General features: G+C 33.1%; 1 protein-coding gene across 8 annotated transcripts in view; it reads left to right on the forward strand.

Annotated features, from left to right (window-relative positions):
* Positions 1-17299, forward strand: part of GPHN (gephyrin) — a 524662-nt gene that overhangs the window by 238107 nt on the left and 269256 nt on the right. For all 8 annotated transcript variants that reach the window (XM_043472320.1, XM_043472318.1, XM_043472321.1 and 5 more), the window contains exon 5: positions 15190-15284. In XM_043472320.1, the coding sequence (XP_043328255.1) occupies positions 15190-15284 (95 nt within the window). The remainder of the gene's footprint in view (positions 1-15189; positions 15285-17299) is intronic.

Genomic DNA, 17299 nt, shown 5'->3' on the forward strand with positions numbered 1-17299 from the left:
ATGGAGTGCAGCATACCAGGCTTGCCTGTCCATTACCAACTCCCAGAGCTTGCTCAAACTCATGTCCATCAAGTTGGTGATGCCATCCAACCATCTCATCCTCTGTTGTACCCTTTTCCTCCTGCCTTCAGTCTTTCCCAGCATCAGGGTCTTTTCAAATGAGTCAGTTCTTCGCATCAGGCGGCCAAAATATTGGTGCTTCAGCTTCAGCATCAGTCCTTCCAATGAATATTCAGGACTGATTTCCTTTAGGATAGACTGGTTGAATCTCCTTGCAGTCCAAGGGAATCTAAAGAGTCTTCTCCAACACCACAGTTCAGAAGCATCAGTTAATTCTTCAGCACTCAGTTTCTTTATGGTCAACCCTAACATCCATATGACTACTGGAAAAACCATAGCTTCAACTAGACAGACCTTTGTTGGCAAAGTAATGTCTCTGCTTTTTAATCTGCTGTTTAGGTTTGTCATAGCTTTTCTTCCATGGAGAAAACAAGCAAACGTCTTTTAATTTCATTTCAATTTAGTGGTCTTCAATTTGAATGCCTAACTTTCTACCTAAATTGAACTCTGCATCATAGTGTCTTAGACCTTAAAGGAGTTACAAAGATTGGAATGGATTGTTCTTTGTCATCAAGGGGTTTAAAACTAGAGTAGTTAAAAATGCACTAATGATGGGTTTAAGAAAAAATACTTTCAGTCCTTTAAATGGTAATGTTTTCCCTTGTTAACTTAATAAATTTTTGGTGATTTTAGCCAAGGTTCCTCATCTAAATTATCAAACACAGAAAGTGATTTGAGTGACTGTTGTCTCAGTTCTCTCAAGGGTCATGTGTAAACTAGTACTATTTTATTTGAATAAGAGAGAAATTAATTCAGTACATCTAACAGTTCTCTCAGAATCTATTGAAAAAGGCTTAACTCTGTGCTATACAGCCGATTAGGTGTCTGTAACACAAAACGCCTTGCTCTCAAGGAACTTAGTTTCCAAAAGAGGGGAAAAGGCATTTGGCAAAACATGCATTTCTAATATCATCCACAAGTTTTTGTTATTTTCTTCTAATTATTCAGGGAAAATGTTTGTAGTCAGAGTGATTGCATATGAGGGAATCCTTTTGCCTCTTACAAGCATTATTGATTCAGGATTAAGAATGTCTCTATTTAATATCTTGTCACAGCTAAAGGATTCTGGTAATAGTTTAAATGCCAATAAGAATCTCTTTAATTTTAAAACTGTAGGGCATTCAGTAACAGATTAGTGATTTGGTAGCTGTTAATACACATGGTTACCTAAAACCAAATTTATTGGTTTTATAGTGAAAAATAGAGAATAGCTAGATAAATAGATAATTAGTGTTCAAGAGGTTGTTCTTGAATTAATTGCAAGAACAATGAGGGATTACCTCTGCAGATACAACTGTATACTAACGCAGAAAATGTTTGTTAATTTAATTTATTCTCACTGTCAACTAAAGCTCACTTGAATTCTGGGTGTCAGGAATTTCAGTTGATATTCATAGTTTTCTTTATGGATTTGATTAAGTAGTCATTTGAACTTGGAATTTATTTGTCCTCCCTAACTTGATATGTGCCTTCAAACTTGAAAGCAATTATTTTCTTTCCTATTGGTCAGTACTTCAGTAATTCCTTTAAAGTAATCTCTTTAAAGTGCTACACTTAAGATAAGTTTTAGTAACCTGTTTTTTCTCCCAACCCCTGATGTCCTACTAAAGTTATTTATTTTGACAATACAGCTATGGGAAGATCAAAGTTCACATGTCAGGAGAAAAGCAGTAAAATAGAAATAACATCCAGATTTAACTTTTTTTTTTTAACAATGATGAACAATTTTAAAAGATTCTGCTTTACTTGTATTCATTCTGAAAAATATATTTAATGAAAAAAATAGATATTTTACAGTATAAGATCTGGAGTAAAGGAAAATATGACTAAATCATTTTATTAAGCTTGTTTTATTAGTAATAAATATAGTTTTTTCTTTTGTGACATCTGAAATTCTGTTTTTATTTTGAGAAAAGCTTCAATTGGAGTTAAAGTTGTTTAATATATTTCTTTGGTAAAGGTTAACCTAAAAAGGCAATATTTCTGTCATACCTTTATTGGACTTCAAGTTCTTTTTATATTTAATAAGATCTAAATGTCTTTGCAATCAGGAGACTCTTTGTAGGCAACTACTCCTAACAAGCAAGTTGTCATATAATTTTTCTTTTTCATATTTTTCCTTTCTCTCTTAAAGAACAGTAGATCATATTCAGTACCTTGCAAAGGAAGATGTAGCTTCCTTATGCGAGCATTCTGTGGAGGAAGTTTCACTCCTTCAGTTTTGAATACCAGCAATGACAATAGCAGGTGCTAATAACCAGTCTCTGAAACCCTTTCTCTCTTTTTCTCCCCTTGTCTCCTACATCAAGTATTTCTTGTCTTACTGACAAGAACTAACACAATACATGTGTAGCACAGAAGATCTAGTGAGGTGAGAGAGAACATTGAGCGAAGTCAGTTGCCTCAGATACAGAAACTGTTTGTTGCAAAGCTTCTTCATGTACGTTTAATAGTATGTAATTCCATAAATATCAAAATCAATACCTGAAAAGTTCACTAGTTAGATACATGGATATTTATAAAATACAAACCACTGAAGACTTTTGTATTTATCTCTGAATGCTTTTAGATTTCTTATAATGTTTAGTATTATTGAAGAAATAGAAATTATTTTCCATCAGCAGCATAAAAACATTTTAGATGTTCAGGAATCAATTTTTCTTTAGTTTATTCATAACTATATTAGAGTAATAGATGTTTTCTTACTATGCATTCAGAGGTAATAATCTCATTATAGAGATCTTGAACAAATGTTCTAAAAGAAAATATCTCTTACAAATTAAATTCTTTTCTCATTCCACAACTGGATGCCCTCTGGTCAAAATTAAGATCAATCTTAAAAGAAGAGTAGAATGTAAAAGCCTTTTTAGATGTCCTGTTTCTCATGATGATTAATATCTTAAAAGAAAACTTAAGACCATCTGTAGAAAGCTCTTATTTTATTTACCGGAAACTCTGTCTTCAGATTTCATAGTTCCTGGTTTGTGTTAGAATGTTTAGGACCACAGCATTTTGCATATTACAGGTGTTTAATAAGAGCATAAAACGGTGACTTTTTACTAAAGTTGTTGTTTAGTTGCTAAGTCTTGTCTGACTCTTAGTGACCCCGTGGACTGTAGCCCACCAGGCTCTTCTGTCCATGAGACTTCCCAGGCAAGAATACTGGAGTGGATTGCCATTTCCTTCTCCAGGGAATCTTCCCGACCCCAGGATCACACCTGTGTCTCCTGCATTGCAGGCAGATCCAGGCTGAGCCACCAAGGAAGCTTAATATAAAGATGAGATTTAAATGAAAAAATATATGGTTATTTAAGATTCAGTTCAGTTCAGTCCAGTCGCTCAGTCGTGTCTGACTCTTTGCGACCCCATGAATCGCAGCACGCCAGGCCTCCCTGTCCATCACCAACTCCCGGAGTCTTCTACCCAAACCCACGCCCATCGAGTCGGTGATGCCATCCAGCCATCTCATCCTCTGTCGTCCCCTTCTCCTCCTGCCCCCAATCCCTCCCAGCTTAGGAAAAGGCAAATGTTTTTATGACTTAAATGCTTTTTATTAATACCTGTAATTTTTTTCTGAATATAGATTTCTAAATATATTTTGATTTGGTACTTTGAAATACTTTCCCACTGTGGAAAAACTTGGCCCAGTAAAAGAACATACCCTCTGAGGCATATCCTGTCAAAGGACATATAAACTCCCCAAGCACAAGTAAGGCAGCAGAACCATTCATTAATAGGTGGAATGAAAAGATGACTGCTAGAACTGTCAAATACAAAATGTAAGACAGAGAAGACTTAGGTGACCATTCTTATTTGTTGCTCATATTAGGGGAATTTGTTTAGGACAAATACTAAACCAGAAAGGATGCAGACACAGCAGAAGTATATCAAACTGTCACCGGAAATCCAGGGTTAACTAGTGGATGATGAAATATCTGAAGAACAAAGACATATTTGCAAAGATAAAAATATAACAAAAGACCATCATTTATGAATGAACAAATGGGGAGAAAATGGGACTCTAAGAAATAAGAAAATAAAAGTTAAAATTTTTACATCTGAGGACAGATATAACAGCAGATTGGAGCAGTAGAAGAACAAATTAGCATACTGAAATATGTACCTGAGGAAATTATCTCATATCAGAACTATCACATAGAGAGATGTTGTAATGGAAAAAATAGAGAAATAGGGCATGGAGAGTGAAATGAAAGGTCCAAAATATATTATATCAAAACCCCCCCAAAGGAGAGAATGGAGGAAAGACCATGATTTAAAGAGACGATGTCTGTAAATTTACAGAACTGATTAAAAAAACAGTAATCTACAGATCCTGAAGATATAATGTATCTCAAGAAGAATAAATGAAATAAATCAATGCCTAACCACATAAAAGTAAAACTTTAGAAACAAAACAGACAATCTTAAAACTAGCCAGAGAGAAAGGACAGATCACTTACATAGGAATGACAGCAGGCTTTTAAACAGCATTGGAATAAAGCAGATAATAGAATATATCTTAAAAGTATTAATGAGTTATATTGGAAATTATTTTATACAGGTTTTCATTTTGTGACCTACATGTGTGAAGTATCTATTTTGAGGTTCATTTGTTCTTAATAAACTTGTTCTAAAATTTGGATAGAGAATAGTTAGACACTTAATAAAGCGCATATGTGGGCTAAAATGAACATCAAAGTAGCACTGAAAGAGGCAGTGTTGTATTGGCCAACCCAATAAATGAGCAGCTTCAGGAGTGTCTATGTGTATATTTTTGTGTATGTTGTCTACATGTCGGTAGAAATGGTTATATCTGCTGCTCATTCTTGACTAGGTGATGGGATTTGCTTAGTGCAGTCTCAGCTGGTAAAGAATCTGCCTGCAGTGTGGGAGACCTGGGTTCGATCCCTGAGTTGGAAGATCCCCTGGAGAAGGAAAAAATTACTCACTCCAGTATTCTGGCCTGGAGAGTTCCATGGACTGTAAAGGCCCTGGGGTTGCAAAGAGTCAGACACGACTCAGCGACTTTCACTTCACTTCACTTCAGTAGACAGAACTAACTTCTTCCTTCCTATTCCAGTGGCTGCCCTAATAAAGTCAACTATTCAGTTGCCTATAACCCTAACCTTAAGAACTCAACTCCAGTCCTGAGACATGTACTTGTGTGTATACACCCATATACATTATCCTCAGTTTTATGAAGTGTGTTTGTTTAAGGATAGACTCTATTTTGACTTCTAAATCTCAGACTTGAAGGAAATATAGGCGGTTTTGGATAGTTAACTACGTTATTCTAAGTACCATAGTCTGGATGTTCTGAAAAAAACTGGGGATCTTCACAGCTTAAATTAAAGATCCTGATTATAAGATGTCAGCCCAAAGTTCCATACTGAAAAAAAAAATGTACATGTGTGTATGTATATAGCTGTGTGTGTATACAAGGGTACACTCACATGTAAATTATGATTCCTTGGGAGAATCTCATAGGATAAAATATTTTATGTTTCAAATTAAGGGTAGATATAAGAGCTATTATTTAACTTTTTAAGAACTTTTTATTTTTATGATCTTTTTTTCCATTCCTACGGTTTAGTTTTTTCATTTGCATAGGATAGCTGCACATCTTTTTAGAACAGTTTTTCAAAATTGGGCGCCTCATTATTTTTAAGTCCTTTGTTAAGAGATTTTTTTTCCATTATAATAAAGGTAAATATTTTTCTTCTAACATATCAATTTTATTTAATAAATAATGTCTTCCAGATTGTAAGTCACTGAATTATTCATTTCTCATTCTTTCTTTTCTGAGACTTTTGTAGATTTTTCTGCTATAAAGTATAATAATTATTTGTTTTAAGTGATTATGATAAGTATTAGAAGTAGAGCATTAATTTGAGTTGAGTCAAATGTTGGCTCTTTGTGTTCCCCTGTTTTACAGCATCCTGGATCTTAGTCCGTGCTGACCTCTTGTCAGGCTGATGTTGCCTTTACAGCCTTAATTTGTAATTTATGGTTGTTACAGAAATTTTAAAACATTATATTTATTTGTTTGGCTTATCAGTTTGAATAATTTATTTACCACAAGTAGTTATGGATACTTACTTAGGTTTTCCATCTTTGCTTAAGTATATAATTACATTGCTGTTTTTTGTTGGCCTTTGGGTGAAAACATAAATGCAGAAGGTGCTGTTAGTTCTTCTTTCTTCAAAATACATCTATAATCTTCTCACAGTCTTTTCCCAATTTACTTTGGAGGTTTTATGGTAATGTCCAAGGCTATATTCCTGGTAATTGGTATCTCTAAAACTGCTGTTTCTTGATAAATCTTTATTAAGTTTTCAAGATTATTGCTGGCATATTGCATTCTTCAAACATCTTCTGGTAATTCACACACATTCGAAAACAAACTTGCCTGTAACTTCTACTCCATACTGCTTCTGAGAGAACTGTTCAGTTTTCACACTTTGACTGTAGTACGTAATAGCAACTTGCACAACATAGGTAACGTTAGATTTGTGTTTTAGTACAAATCTCAGCATTCAACATTTGTTAAGCACTTGCTACATGTTAGGAATGATACTATGCATTTTTATATTCTGTAGCATTTAAGCAAAGTACAAAGACCCTTCCTATATCTGTACAGGGTGTAGTGCTTTTTAAACTGAAAGCACATAGTAATTAGATTTAATGGATTAATTTCAGAATTGGAGTCTACAAGCCTGAGTTTTATTGATTTACTGTGTGGCTTTGCATTATTCATTAAATTTATTAGTGAGTCTGTTTCTTCTCTTACAAAAAGATAATAAAGTATCTCTTCATATTATGTAGTATAGGAATCTGTTAAGTATTTAAATAGAGAATATCTGTAGATGTTTTGTAAGAAAGGCATCATAAATAAAACCTTCTGATGTGAATATTTCTCCTATTATTGAATTATATTGCTTAGTAATAGTATTCCTTTTTATGTTTTCAGTGTAGTGAGTAAGAGAAATAAGAGCTTTTACATGGCATTATAAATTTATGTTGTATTAATATATAATGTTATCTATCATACTAGCATTAAAAATATTATGACATCCTTTTAGTTAACTAAGAATTGCTTTATTGTGTTAACACTTTAGTTTTATAAGAAGGACAACAAATATGATTGCCCCTTTTTACAAATGAAAAGCTAAGAAAGAGAGATAAATTTCTGGAAGCATAAGAACAGAAGCTGGTATTTGTTTAATGTGTGAATAATGAAAGATGATTAGGTTATAGATGATGAATAAAAAGCCAGATCATAAAGTGAGAGGTTATTAGGTTTAAAATCAATCTTTAGATGAGTAAAACTATAAGAGAATAAGTTATTTAATTCAAGCTACAGCATGTCATGGGCTTCCCAGGTGGTGCTAGTGGTAAAGAACCCTCCTACCAATGCAGGAGGCATTAAGAGACGTGGGTTTGATCCCTGGAGGTATTAAGAGACGTGGGTTTGATCCCTGGGTCAGGAAGATCCCCTGGATGAGGTCATGGCAACCCACTCCAGTATTCTTGCCTAGAGAATGCCATGGACAGAGGAGCTTGGCAGGGTACAGTCCATAAGGTCGTAAAGAGTAGGACATGACTGATGAGACTTGGCATGCACACATGCACAGCATGTCATAGTCTCCAAATATATATGGATGTAGATTTTTCTCTCATCTTTACTATTGGACTTTTCTAAGTTAAGGTTATCTCAGTACAGTAGCAGTATTGGGTTTCTTTGCTTTTAAGAAGTACTGTACTCATTTTCATATTTCCCAAATGGCCTGTAATTTTAAAACTGAGGGTGGTATAAGAAGACAAAATAGAACGCCTTATAATAATATTTAAAATAAGAATGAGCTATTTTTTGGTTTTTCTCTTTTCTTAGCAGTTCTTCCACTTATTCTTCTTCCTTGACCTCATTTATTTTTTTCTTTCTCTCCCCTTTTCACAAGTGCCTGTTTTGGTAAAAATCAAGAACTTCAGATGTGATAATTACATGTTTCTAATGTGGATACTTTCTAAAGAATCCACCAGTGAGAATTATTGTATCTTTAGGCAAAGAGCAAAGTTTTAAATTTTTCTAAAATCAGTTGTCAGTGAGTCAGTTGCAAATAGTACTTATGAGCCTAAAGTAGGAGCTTATTTCTTTTATTCTGACTTAAGATTTTTGAGCACAGCTTCACTTATATTGTTATATGAACCCTAAAATCACTGCTGTAAGTAAACTTAGTAATTATGTGTGATCATTAATAAAATGGAAATCCAATGTGTAGATTTTTTAGGTAGCTTTTTTAGGTAGCTTCTGTTATGTTTCTACTTATATTATATACCACTAATGACATTAAAAATAACAGAATTCCAGAGTAGTTGGAATAAAGAGGTTGGGTTATGTATTCCCCAGTTAACTGACAACAGACAACAGTCTTTCAGTGAAATTTCAAATTGGATCATCTTTCTACTTCATGTTTCTTCATATTTGAGAAACAAGATATTTTTCCATATCTATATATCAATTTTTGAAGAGCATGAATTAATACTATTTTGTTCTCTGTAGATTAAAAGAAATGTAACCAACAACTTACAATAAAGATGAACTTTATTGTTTTTCACATAATGCCAAAAATGAATAAATGTGTAATGCATATATAAAAATGCTAATAATCTGTAGAAATACCACTATTTTCTCACATTTTCCTGTAAAGAGATAAAAAGTAGTGCAATTTGTAGACTACTTATTAGACTATAAAGATAAGTGCTATTCTTGTGAAAAATCTCTTATAAAAAATAGTTCACTCATTTGAGTTACCTTATTTTTTTGTTTGATAATTTGACTATCAAATTATTAATATTTAGGTAAATGAGGAAAATAATATGAAAAAGTACTCACTGAGTAAGGAAAGTACTCAATAAGTACTCACTAAGGAGTACTTACTGCTATATATGTACTCAACTTGGTTCTTTTTTTTATAAAAAACAAGTTTACTGACACATTTCTTCACTCTTGACCACCAATAATTCTCAGGATTTTCAAAAGCCTTTTTATAAAAAACATCAACTTGGTTCTTTAACAAGGGTTGGGATCTAAATGTTAACAGATGAAGTGAGATTTTTCATAGTTGAAGTACTTAGAAATCTTTTAATCACCCCCGATGTATCTGTACAGCTAACATTATAATAAATGCTATGGTTGAGACAGATAAATCGGTTGGCTTGCTTTAGGGCCATGTTATACAAGAAATGTGTCTGATTGCTCAGGCATGTCTGACTTGTTGCAAAGTACATGTTCATTGAATAGACTGGAAGATAAATTTGCCTGTGGTACTTAGATTTTTATTTTACCATCTCCTTTGATTTTTTCATTATAACCAGATCTTACTTAAGTATTGTATAGCTTTAACTGAAAAACAAAATGGAATGTCTCCATTTTGAAAAGCTTTCTGCTTCTTCTAGGAGTGGAAAAAGACGTAAATGTCTAAGAAAGCTAAAGCTCCGAAAAGAAATACATTACAAATAGGTATATATCTCCTAAGTAAAACTGGAATAACTATTAATATTTTCATTACTTGGTTGCAGCTTCTCCTTTGTGGCAATAGTCTTCAGCCATTTTGTCACATTGCTGATTCACTGATACGTTGTGATTGGTTGGAAGATGTTTGTAATTGGTAATATAAAATTAATGAAATATGTAAATGAGTGTTTTCAGTTAATTAGAATAGAAGTTGCCTTTATAATAATGTGACTCATACTTCCACTGTGCTTCTTAATTGAGGGGAGAAGAGAGTAAATTTATAGTTGTGTTCCTTGAACATCCCTAAGAGTCCTCTATGTAAATTTTATTCATCATATATAGTCCTGAGGAAAAAATATTTTAAAGATAACGTCTCTGTACCGTGGGATACTTATAGGGGACAAGATATGAATTGTTTATTATAACCATCTTTTAAAGTATGAAATAAAATTTATGTAGTTGGCTGGCATTAGTGAATAGAGTCAGGAAAGTTTAATTGGTTGGCATTAAACTGCCTATTTTTACCTAATTTATCTCCTCACTAGGTCTATATTTTGCTCTGATGAAGGATCATTAAATTTATTTCAGTCTGTTTTGCAAAATTGAATATAAGATGATTATGAATATTACAGCAAGTTGTGCACATTATCATTAATCTATCTCATTTCTTCTGTCTGCCATGTGTTTTTCAAAGTATAGTCCTCTGACCAGGATCACAAATATAACCTGGAAACTTGTTAGAAATGAAAAATTTGAGACCCCAACTATACATTCTGAATCAAAATCTCTGGGTATGGCCGAGCAATCATTGCTTAACAAGGATTCCATAGGATCATGATGCACATTAAAGTTTGAGAACCTCTGCTGTAATCATATTCCACCTGAATAGCTTAGCAAGTTTATTAGTACTTGTTAGCTAGTGTTTCAAAGATAGTCTTTGTTATTTAAAATTGTTTAATTAGCAGAAGCCTCTGTAGTAGTTGTTAGGAAATTGTATACTCAAGTAACAATTATGTAAATATTTATGTACAAATTATACCTATTAACTAAAGTATGTCTAAAATATAAGTAAAAGCACTCTACTGTGTGATTTTTCACTACCACCATGCATACAAGGAATTTCTACACATTTACATTTACCTATTGTGTGTTCTGTGCATACTTAAACATCATTGCCTGTTAGCAATAACATTTTTCAAGGTTATTTTTTCTGTGAAGGTAAAAATGGACCCAAACTTCATTGACAAGTTCCCTGGGCTATAGAATCATTATTTATGACACCCTTTTTTTTTTTTTTTTGCAACTTGAGCAGTCTTTGAAGCATCTTTTTGACTTTAATGTTATCTTCAAAGTGTCAAGGGTAAAAGAAAAAGATTACAATAAGTGATTTTCCATGGAGGTTGCAACCTTCAAACTTTAGAAAGTATCTAAAAGTTAAAAATAAAATGTCTTATTTAAAGAGTGTAGGTAAATCTAATTAAACCTCATTGTTTTGGAATCTACTAGTGCAAAAAAGGTTATATCTGAAGTAAAAATATAAATTTATACTATTTCTCAAGGATAAAAAGAATGTAATCAAATTAATAATAAAAAAGTGAGAAACAAGCTAAATGTTAATAAGAAAAATGATTTCATACTTTTAATGACATCTCTTTTGCCATTGATTGTGAATAGATAATGATTGCTTGTTATCTACTTGTTAATAGATACTGATAACCTTCTTTTATCTATATGTATCATCCTAGTATATATGATCAAAGGAATAAAGCTACAATTGTTAGAACCACTCTTCTATTTGGATTTTCTAATAACCTATACAGATATTTTTTTCTTATTTTATTCTAAATTAACTTTGATTTTCCTGCTCTTTGCCTTCTAGTTGAGCCTTCCCATTTACAGTTCACAAATGTTTCTACCCAGCTTGTGCCCTCCTGTTCATTCTTCCAATCTCTACTTCATTTGGCTGTTTGTTCCTTTAGATACCGTGATTTCAGTATTCATCTTCCTGCCCGGCACTGCCAATTTTGGGGTTCTTGTTCTCTCTTCTCTTTCCCCTCACCTTTGGTTCTCAACCACTGTTGCTAGGTTTGGTTTCTGGATTTTTGAATTGTATCTCTTTTCTAACTGGTATAATAAAAACTATGAAGATGTGAGATTGGAAATCAGAGGCCTGGAGAAAATTGACAAGTATTGAATACCTACTCTATGCTAGGTGATTTACTTCTATAATTTAATTCTCATAATATGTAGGTATGCTTAATTGTTAGCTCCATTTTGTTTGGAAGTAGACTGAAGCTCAGAGAGGTAAAATATTTTGTTCTAATTCACAAAGCAAGTAAGTGATAAGGCCAGATTTCAAACCTATATAGGTTCATTTATTCACTCCTCTTATTCAACAAATATTGATTGAGTACGTGTTCTATATGTTGGCCACTGTGGTAGGGGCTTCACCAGATCCAGTCCTTACTCTCACGGACCTTAACCATGTGATGGTATTGTCTGACTTCACAGACGTTGATCGTTTTGCTACACTAAACAGGGAAAAGATACATTTGATGTAGATGTGAGAAAAAATTTAAGAAAATATAAACAAAAGTGTTGGTTTGTGTCTAGTCCTAGAGTCTCCCTCCTCACTCAGCACCAATGCCTTTTAGTGACATCACTACTCTATATGTATTTTCCTCCTGTGTTCTCAGCTGTACAAGATTTATGTCTATAGGCCAATATTCTGTAGAAAGTCTTCGGAAAGAATTAGCTGTCTCTCCTAAATTACATTTGGAAAAGAGGAAGTCCTCTGTGTAAGAACACATACATTCATCCATCTCTCATCCATATATTTACTAATACATTGTAAAATATTTAAGATGACTTAGCCAAATACACAAAACACAGCAGAACTTTTAATAAGATAAATGTGGAAAAATAGGGCAAGGAAAAATTAAGATGAAATTAGGTTGTGTTCAGTGAAAGTATTAGTCGCTCAGTCGTGTCTGACATTTTGCAATCCCATGGACTGTAGCCTGCTAGGCTACTCTGTCCATGGAATTCGCCAGGCAAGAATACTGTTGTAGGTAGCCATTACCTTCTCCAAGGGATCTTCCCAACTCAGGGATCAAACTTAGGTCTCCTGCATTGCAGGCAGATTCTTTACTGTCTGAGCTGCCAGAGAAGCCCCATGTGTTCAGTAAGCCTACTTAAAAAAAATTCGTAAATATGTCTCTGTTCTCAAGGATAGCTTGATTCACAATCATTATAATTTTAAAAACAAACTGGTATCATAAAAGAATGCCCATTTCTAATTGTGATACTTAAGAAAGAATTTCTTCTGAAGAGGACCTCGGTGTAGTGTGGTGAGCAATGGCCTCAAATACTTGCTAATAAATATGAGTTTTGCTGAGCCATTTAATTGTATCCCACTGCATACTACAAAAGCAAAGTCCAATAAAACAATTCTTTTAAAATTGGGACAAGCCTTTCCAAGTAGACCACCGTGGTCTGGCCAAATCTGTGTTATATTTTAGAGGATCTAGAAAAATGAATGAATTGCATGTCTTTTAGGTAATTCTCATATGTAATTTGTCAATTGAATTTTTCACATACTAGATGACAGTGAGTTTACATACCCTTATAAGTTTGTTTTATTCACTATTGCAGCATCATTGCATAGAATTCTACCTAGTACATAGTCAGTGTTTAATAATACTTCTTGTATGGATGAATAAATGCTGTGCTTTGAAGTATCTAAGTGAAAACCTTCCTCTTAGCTATCTGTTGATATTTTCTTCCTTGTCCTTAAATAAAGCATGCTACTCTACTTTGGAATACATCATCTTTATGTGAACCTGCAAATTCATTAAATGTCAGACATTGCTTAGGTGACTTTCAAGCAGATAATGAAATCAGTATAAACTCTATGCAAAGAGCTCTTTTAAGATCGTTCTCAGTAACATGCCTTCCTTGGTATTTTAGGGCTGTAAGATTTTAAGGTTCCTAAGAAGAAGTTGTAAACTTCAGTAAAGCAGTTTTAACATGGAAATAGTTTTTCTTCCCTGGAGACCTCAAAATCATACCAGATTTATTGAATTTGGAAAACATGGGGGTAGATTCTGTATAATACTAGCTTAACAAATTTTAGCTGTATATTTTAATGAAAGTGGTTAACTTCCAAACTTAAGAATTTAAGAATGTCCATTTTTCCTTCCTGCTGGCCCTTTATTTTTAAAGCAGGTTTTATTGAAGAGCATTATGTTAGTGTTAATTTTTCTTTAAAATTTCTGACACTATTTAATATTACATTATGCTGGGATTCAGTGAACCAGTAGATTATGTCATTTCTGGTAATCCTTTATTCTATATAACTAAGTAATTTATATGCATCTTAAAAACTTATTTATAATGTCAACTGGATGTAACACATAGTGACACATTTTAACTGCTCCTCCCAGATTTCTTACTCTATGAAAATCTATTGAACTATTAGAGCAGCCTGTGCCTTCACTTAAAAATTTAGGTTATTAGGCTAGATGAGACATTTATCAATGTAAAGTTTGCCTAGAGCAATGGCCTTATTTAGGATGATCACTCTACTTCTAATGAAATATTAAAATATCAGCCTTTCACTCTATTTTGCATAACTTGCTTTTTATTTTATTTGCCTTTCTTCTTATTTACTATAATACTTTATTTTGCAAGCTTTCTTCCTGTGTTGCTCCCAATTATTATAGTGTGCTACATATGTAAAAAGAGGATTAGAAATGATTTAAATCATGTACTTCACTCCCAACTTTAGCATAAAGCCTATCTTTGCCATCACATTATGATAATATATACATATTTCGGTTGACCTTTAGAAAATGAAATTTTCATGCCTTCAATACCTATTCCATGTTTAACCATACTTGTCTTAAGAATGCCCTATTTTAAAACTTATATACATAAAGCCTATCACTTTATTAATTCCTTAAAAAGGAATATATCTGTTTAAAAAAAAAACAGATATATAATATTTATATTGAAGATTTGGAAAAGAATCTAGAGTTTTTCTTCTACCCAATTTATGGAGAAGATTGACTTGATGATTTGTTGAGTTCCATTTATTATATCGTAAAACCATAGAGCTAGGAAAGATGCAAGGGGTTCTCAGGTTTTTAGGGACTAATTATTTCAAGAGTAATAGGCAAAGAAAAATACCCAGATTTCTTGTTCTGTGAAAATCTGTTGAGCCGTTTTAGCAATCTGAGGCTTAATTTTAAAATTAAGGTTATTAGGCAAGATGAGATTGCTATCAAACACTCCTGAGTTATAAGGGATAAGAAAGATCTACTAATATAAAAGTTCCCTCAATATCCTGGTTTTCAGCTTTTATTCAGTGGTCCCAAAGAATTGAATCTTTAAGCCTTAAAGAAAAAAACATTGGAGCACTACAAAGTATGGTTTATATTAATAGATAGCATGATCTATAATAAATTAACTTATTTTTTAAGTTAATTTTGCTACTCTGCCTTCCTTATTTTTGGTTAATTTCACTCAGTCTGCTATTTAATCTTTAATTACAGGCCACAAAAGAAGTAATAGAACGGGAAGCACCAGGGATGGCCCTGGCAATGCTGATGGGATCACTTAATGTTACACCTCTGGGCATGCTCTCTAGGTAAGAAAGTCACCAAAGTGGTGCAAAGAAAATTAATTCCATACCAGTAATCACTACAATAGACTGAGAAACCTAAGAAACGTTATAATCATACCACTTAATTTTGAGCCCCCCTCCCCCCGCAAAGTCTCGGCATCCTCTCTAAATCTCGGCCACAGTTTCTTTCAAGTTCTTTATCCTTTTTTATTTTTTTGTATATTATGTTGAAACTTAGAAAATATCATTACTGCTGAAAGTAATCAATTATAACCCCAAGAAGAGTCCAGTTTTTAAGATGTAATATATTCTTTTTTTGTGATTATAGTCATCAATTAATTTTCCTTAGTTGTCATTAAATCCTAATTTAATAAAACTAAGCAGTAGAGTCTTTTAATAGGTTTTTACAAGTTAGGAACTTAATTTCCATTTGTAAATAGGCATATTGATGTGTGGTCATGAAAAGAAAATCAATAATATATGTTCAAAGTGTTAGTCACTCGGTTGTGTCGGACTCTTTCCAACCACATGGACTGTAACCCGCCAGGCTCCTCTGTCCATGGGCTTTCCCAGGCAAGAATGCTGGAATGCTGGAGTGCGTTGCCATTTCCTAATCCAGGGGATCTTCCAAATCCAGGGATGGAACCTGGACCTCCTCCATTGCAGGCAAATTCTTTACTGTCTGAGTCACCAGAGAAGGCTAGTGTATTAAATTAGTATATTTAAAACTATGCTTCATTGACCTACATGGTGACATCCATCCTCAATTTGATAGTTTAGTTATTTTTTTATTATTTTAGTAATTATTAGATTAAAATCCCCTTTAATGAGAACAGACATCATTTAAGTTAAAGACAGAACTGTCAACTTAGTGAATCGGTTGATTTAATGACCTTTGGTTTATACAGTTGATCTCAGAGCAATCTAGAAAATACATAGTAACTTTATAATTGGCAGGATTTCTCTATAATTATTTATAGTTGTTTATTGATCCTGTTTGCAAAATTAATATTAAAGTAAGTATATCCATTTAATGCATAGAATGAGTTATAATGCCCTTTCTGTTACTTAGACTGTTTGTATCCTGTAAGTGGCAGCCACTTGAAGCACAGCTACAGGGAAAAGTGAGTGGGTCATCAGTTACTGTACTTTCTTTCCTGTTACAAGTACTCTATTGTAACATTTCATATAATAAGACCAAGAAAAGAACTAAGTAACTTGAATTTTTTAATTTAAAAGTCCATGCTAATCTTTAACAAACTTACACTGATTCTCTTATGCTGTTCTTCTTTCACCCTTACTTATTTTACCTGCCCATAGGAGATCAAAGGTCACCTCTGGTCCCTTTTCTCTATGGAATTAAGTAGTAGTCTTTGAATATAAGAACTCTTTCTTGGCATACAAGGAATATAGTCAAGATAGAATTAAACTTCATCTCTTGTTAATTACTTTATAATAAAAATCTCATTCTACAAACTCTGGAATTATTATTATTCAAAATAATATATTTGTCAGGCCTTGTGTTAGCCATTAGGAATACTAAGTGTGGAAAGAAGAGTAAGACATGGTCCTTACCTTAAGGATCCCCCGTTTATCTGGAGAACTTTTTCCTTACAACTGTTAAGGTAACTTCTTAAACTGAATATAGCTTTCCTGATCCAGTATAGAAACAGCGCTTTTGCCTTATTGAAAAATTTTTCTGGATTAATTTCCCCTCTGCCTTCTAAATTCACATAATTACTGAGTACTGGCCTGCCCAGTGAATGAAAATAAATTAATAGGAGCTGATTTTAAGTATTTTGGAATGAGTTCATCATTCTTAGGCTGAAGGCTTTGAAAATTAAAACATATATACAGCATGGTAACAGATTCTTCTGACTTTTATTTCCATTACTATTGAACTGAGAGTTTATTTACAAAATTGAAACAGTGATAGTAGTCCACATGAGTTATGGAAAAGGAATTATGGGCTGTTTCCCTTTACGTTTATTTTTTTGTGCTTTGATTAGATTGATGCCTGCTTTCTACAGATTTTTTGC

The sequence above is a fragment of the Cervus canadensis genome, chromosome 6 (assembly GCF_019320065.1).
Source record: "Cervus canadensis isolate Bull #8, Minnesota chromosome 6, ASM1932006v1, whole genome shotgun sequence".
NCBI lineage: Eukaryota > Metazoa > Chordata > Mammalia > Artiodactyla > Cervidae > Cervus > Cervus canadensis.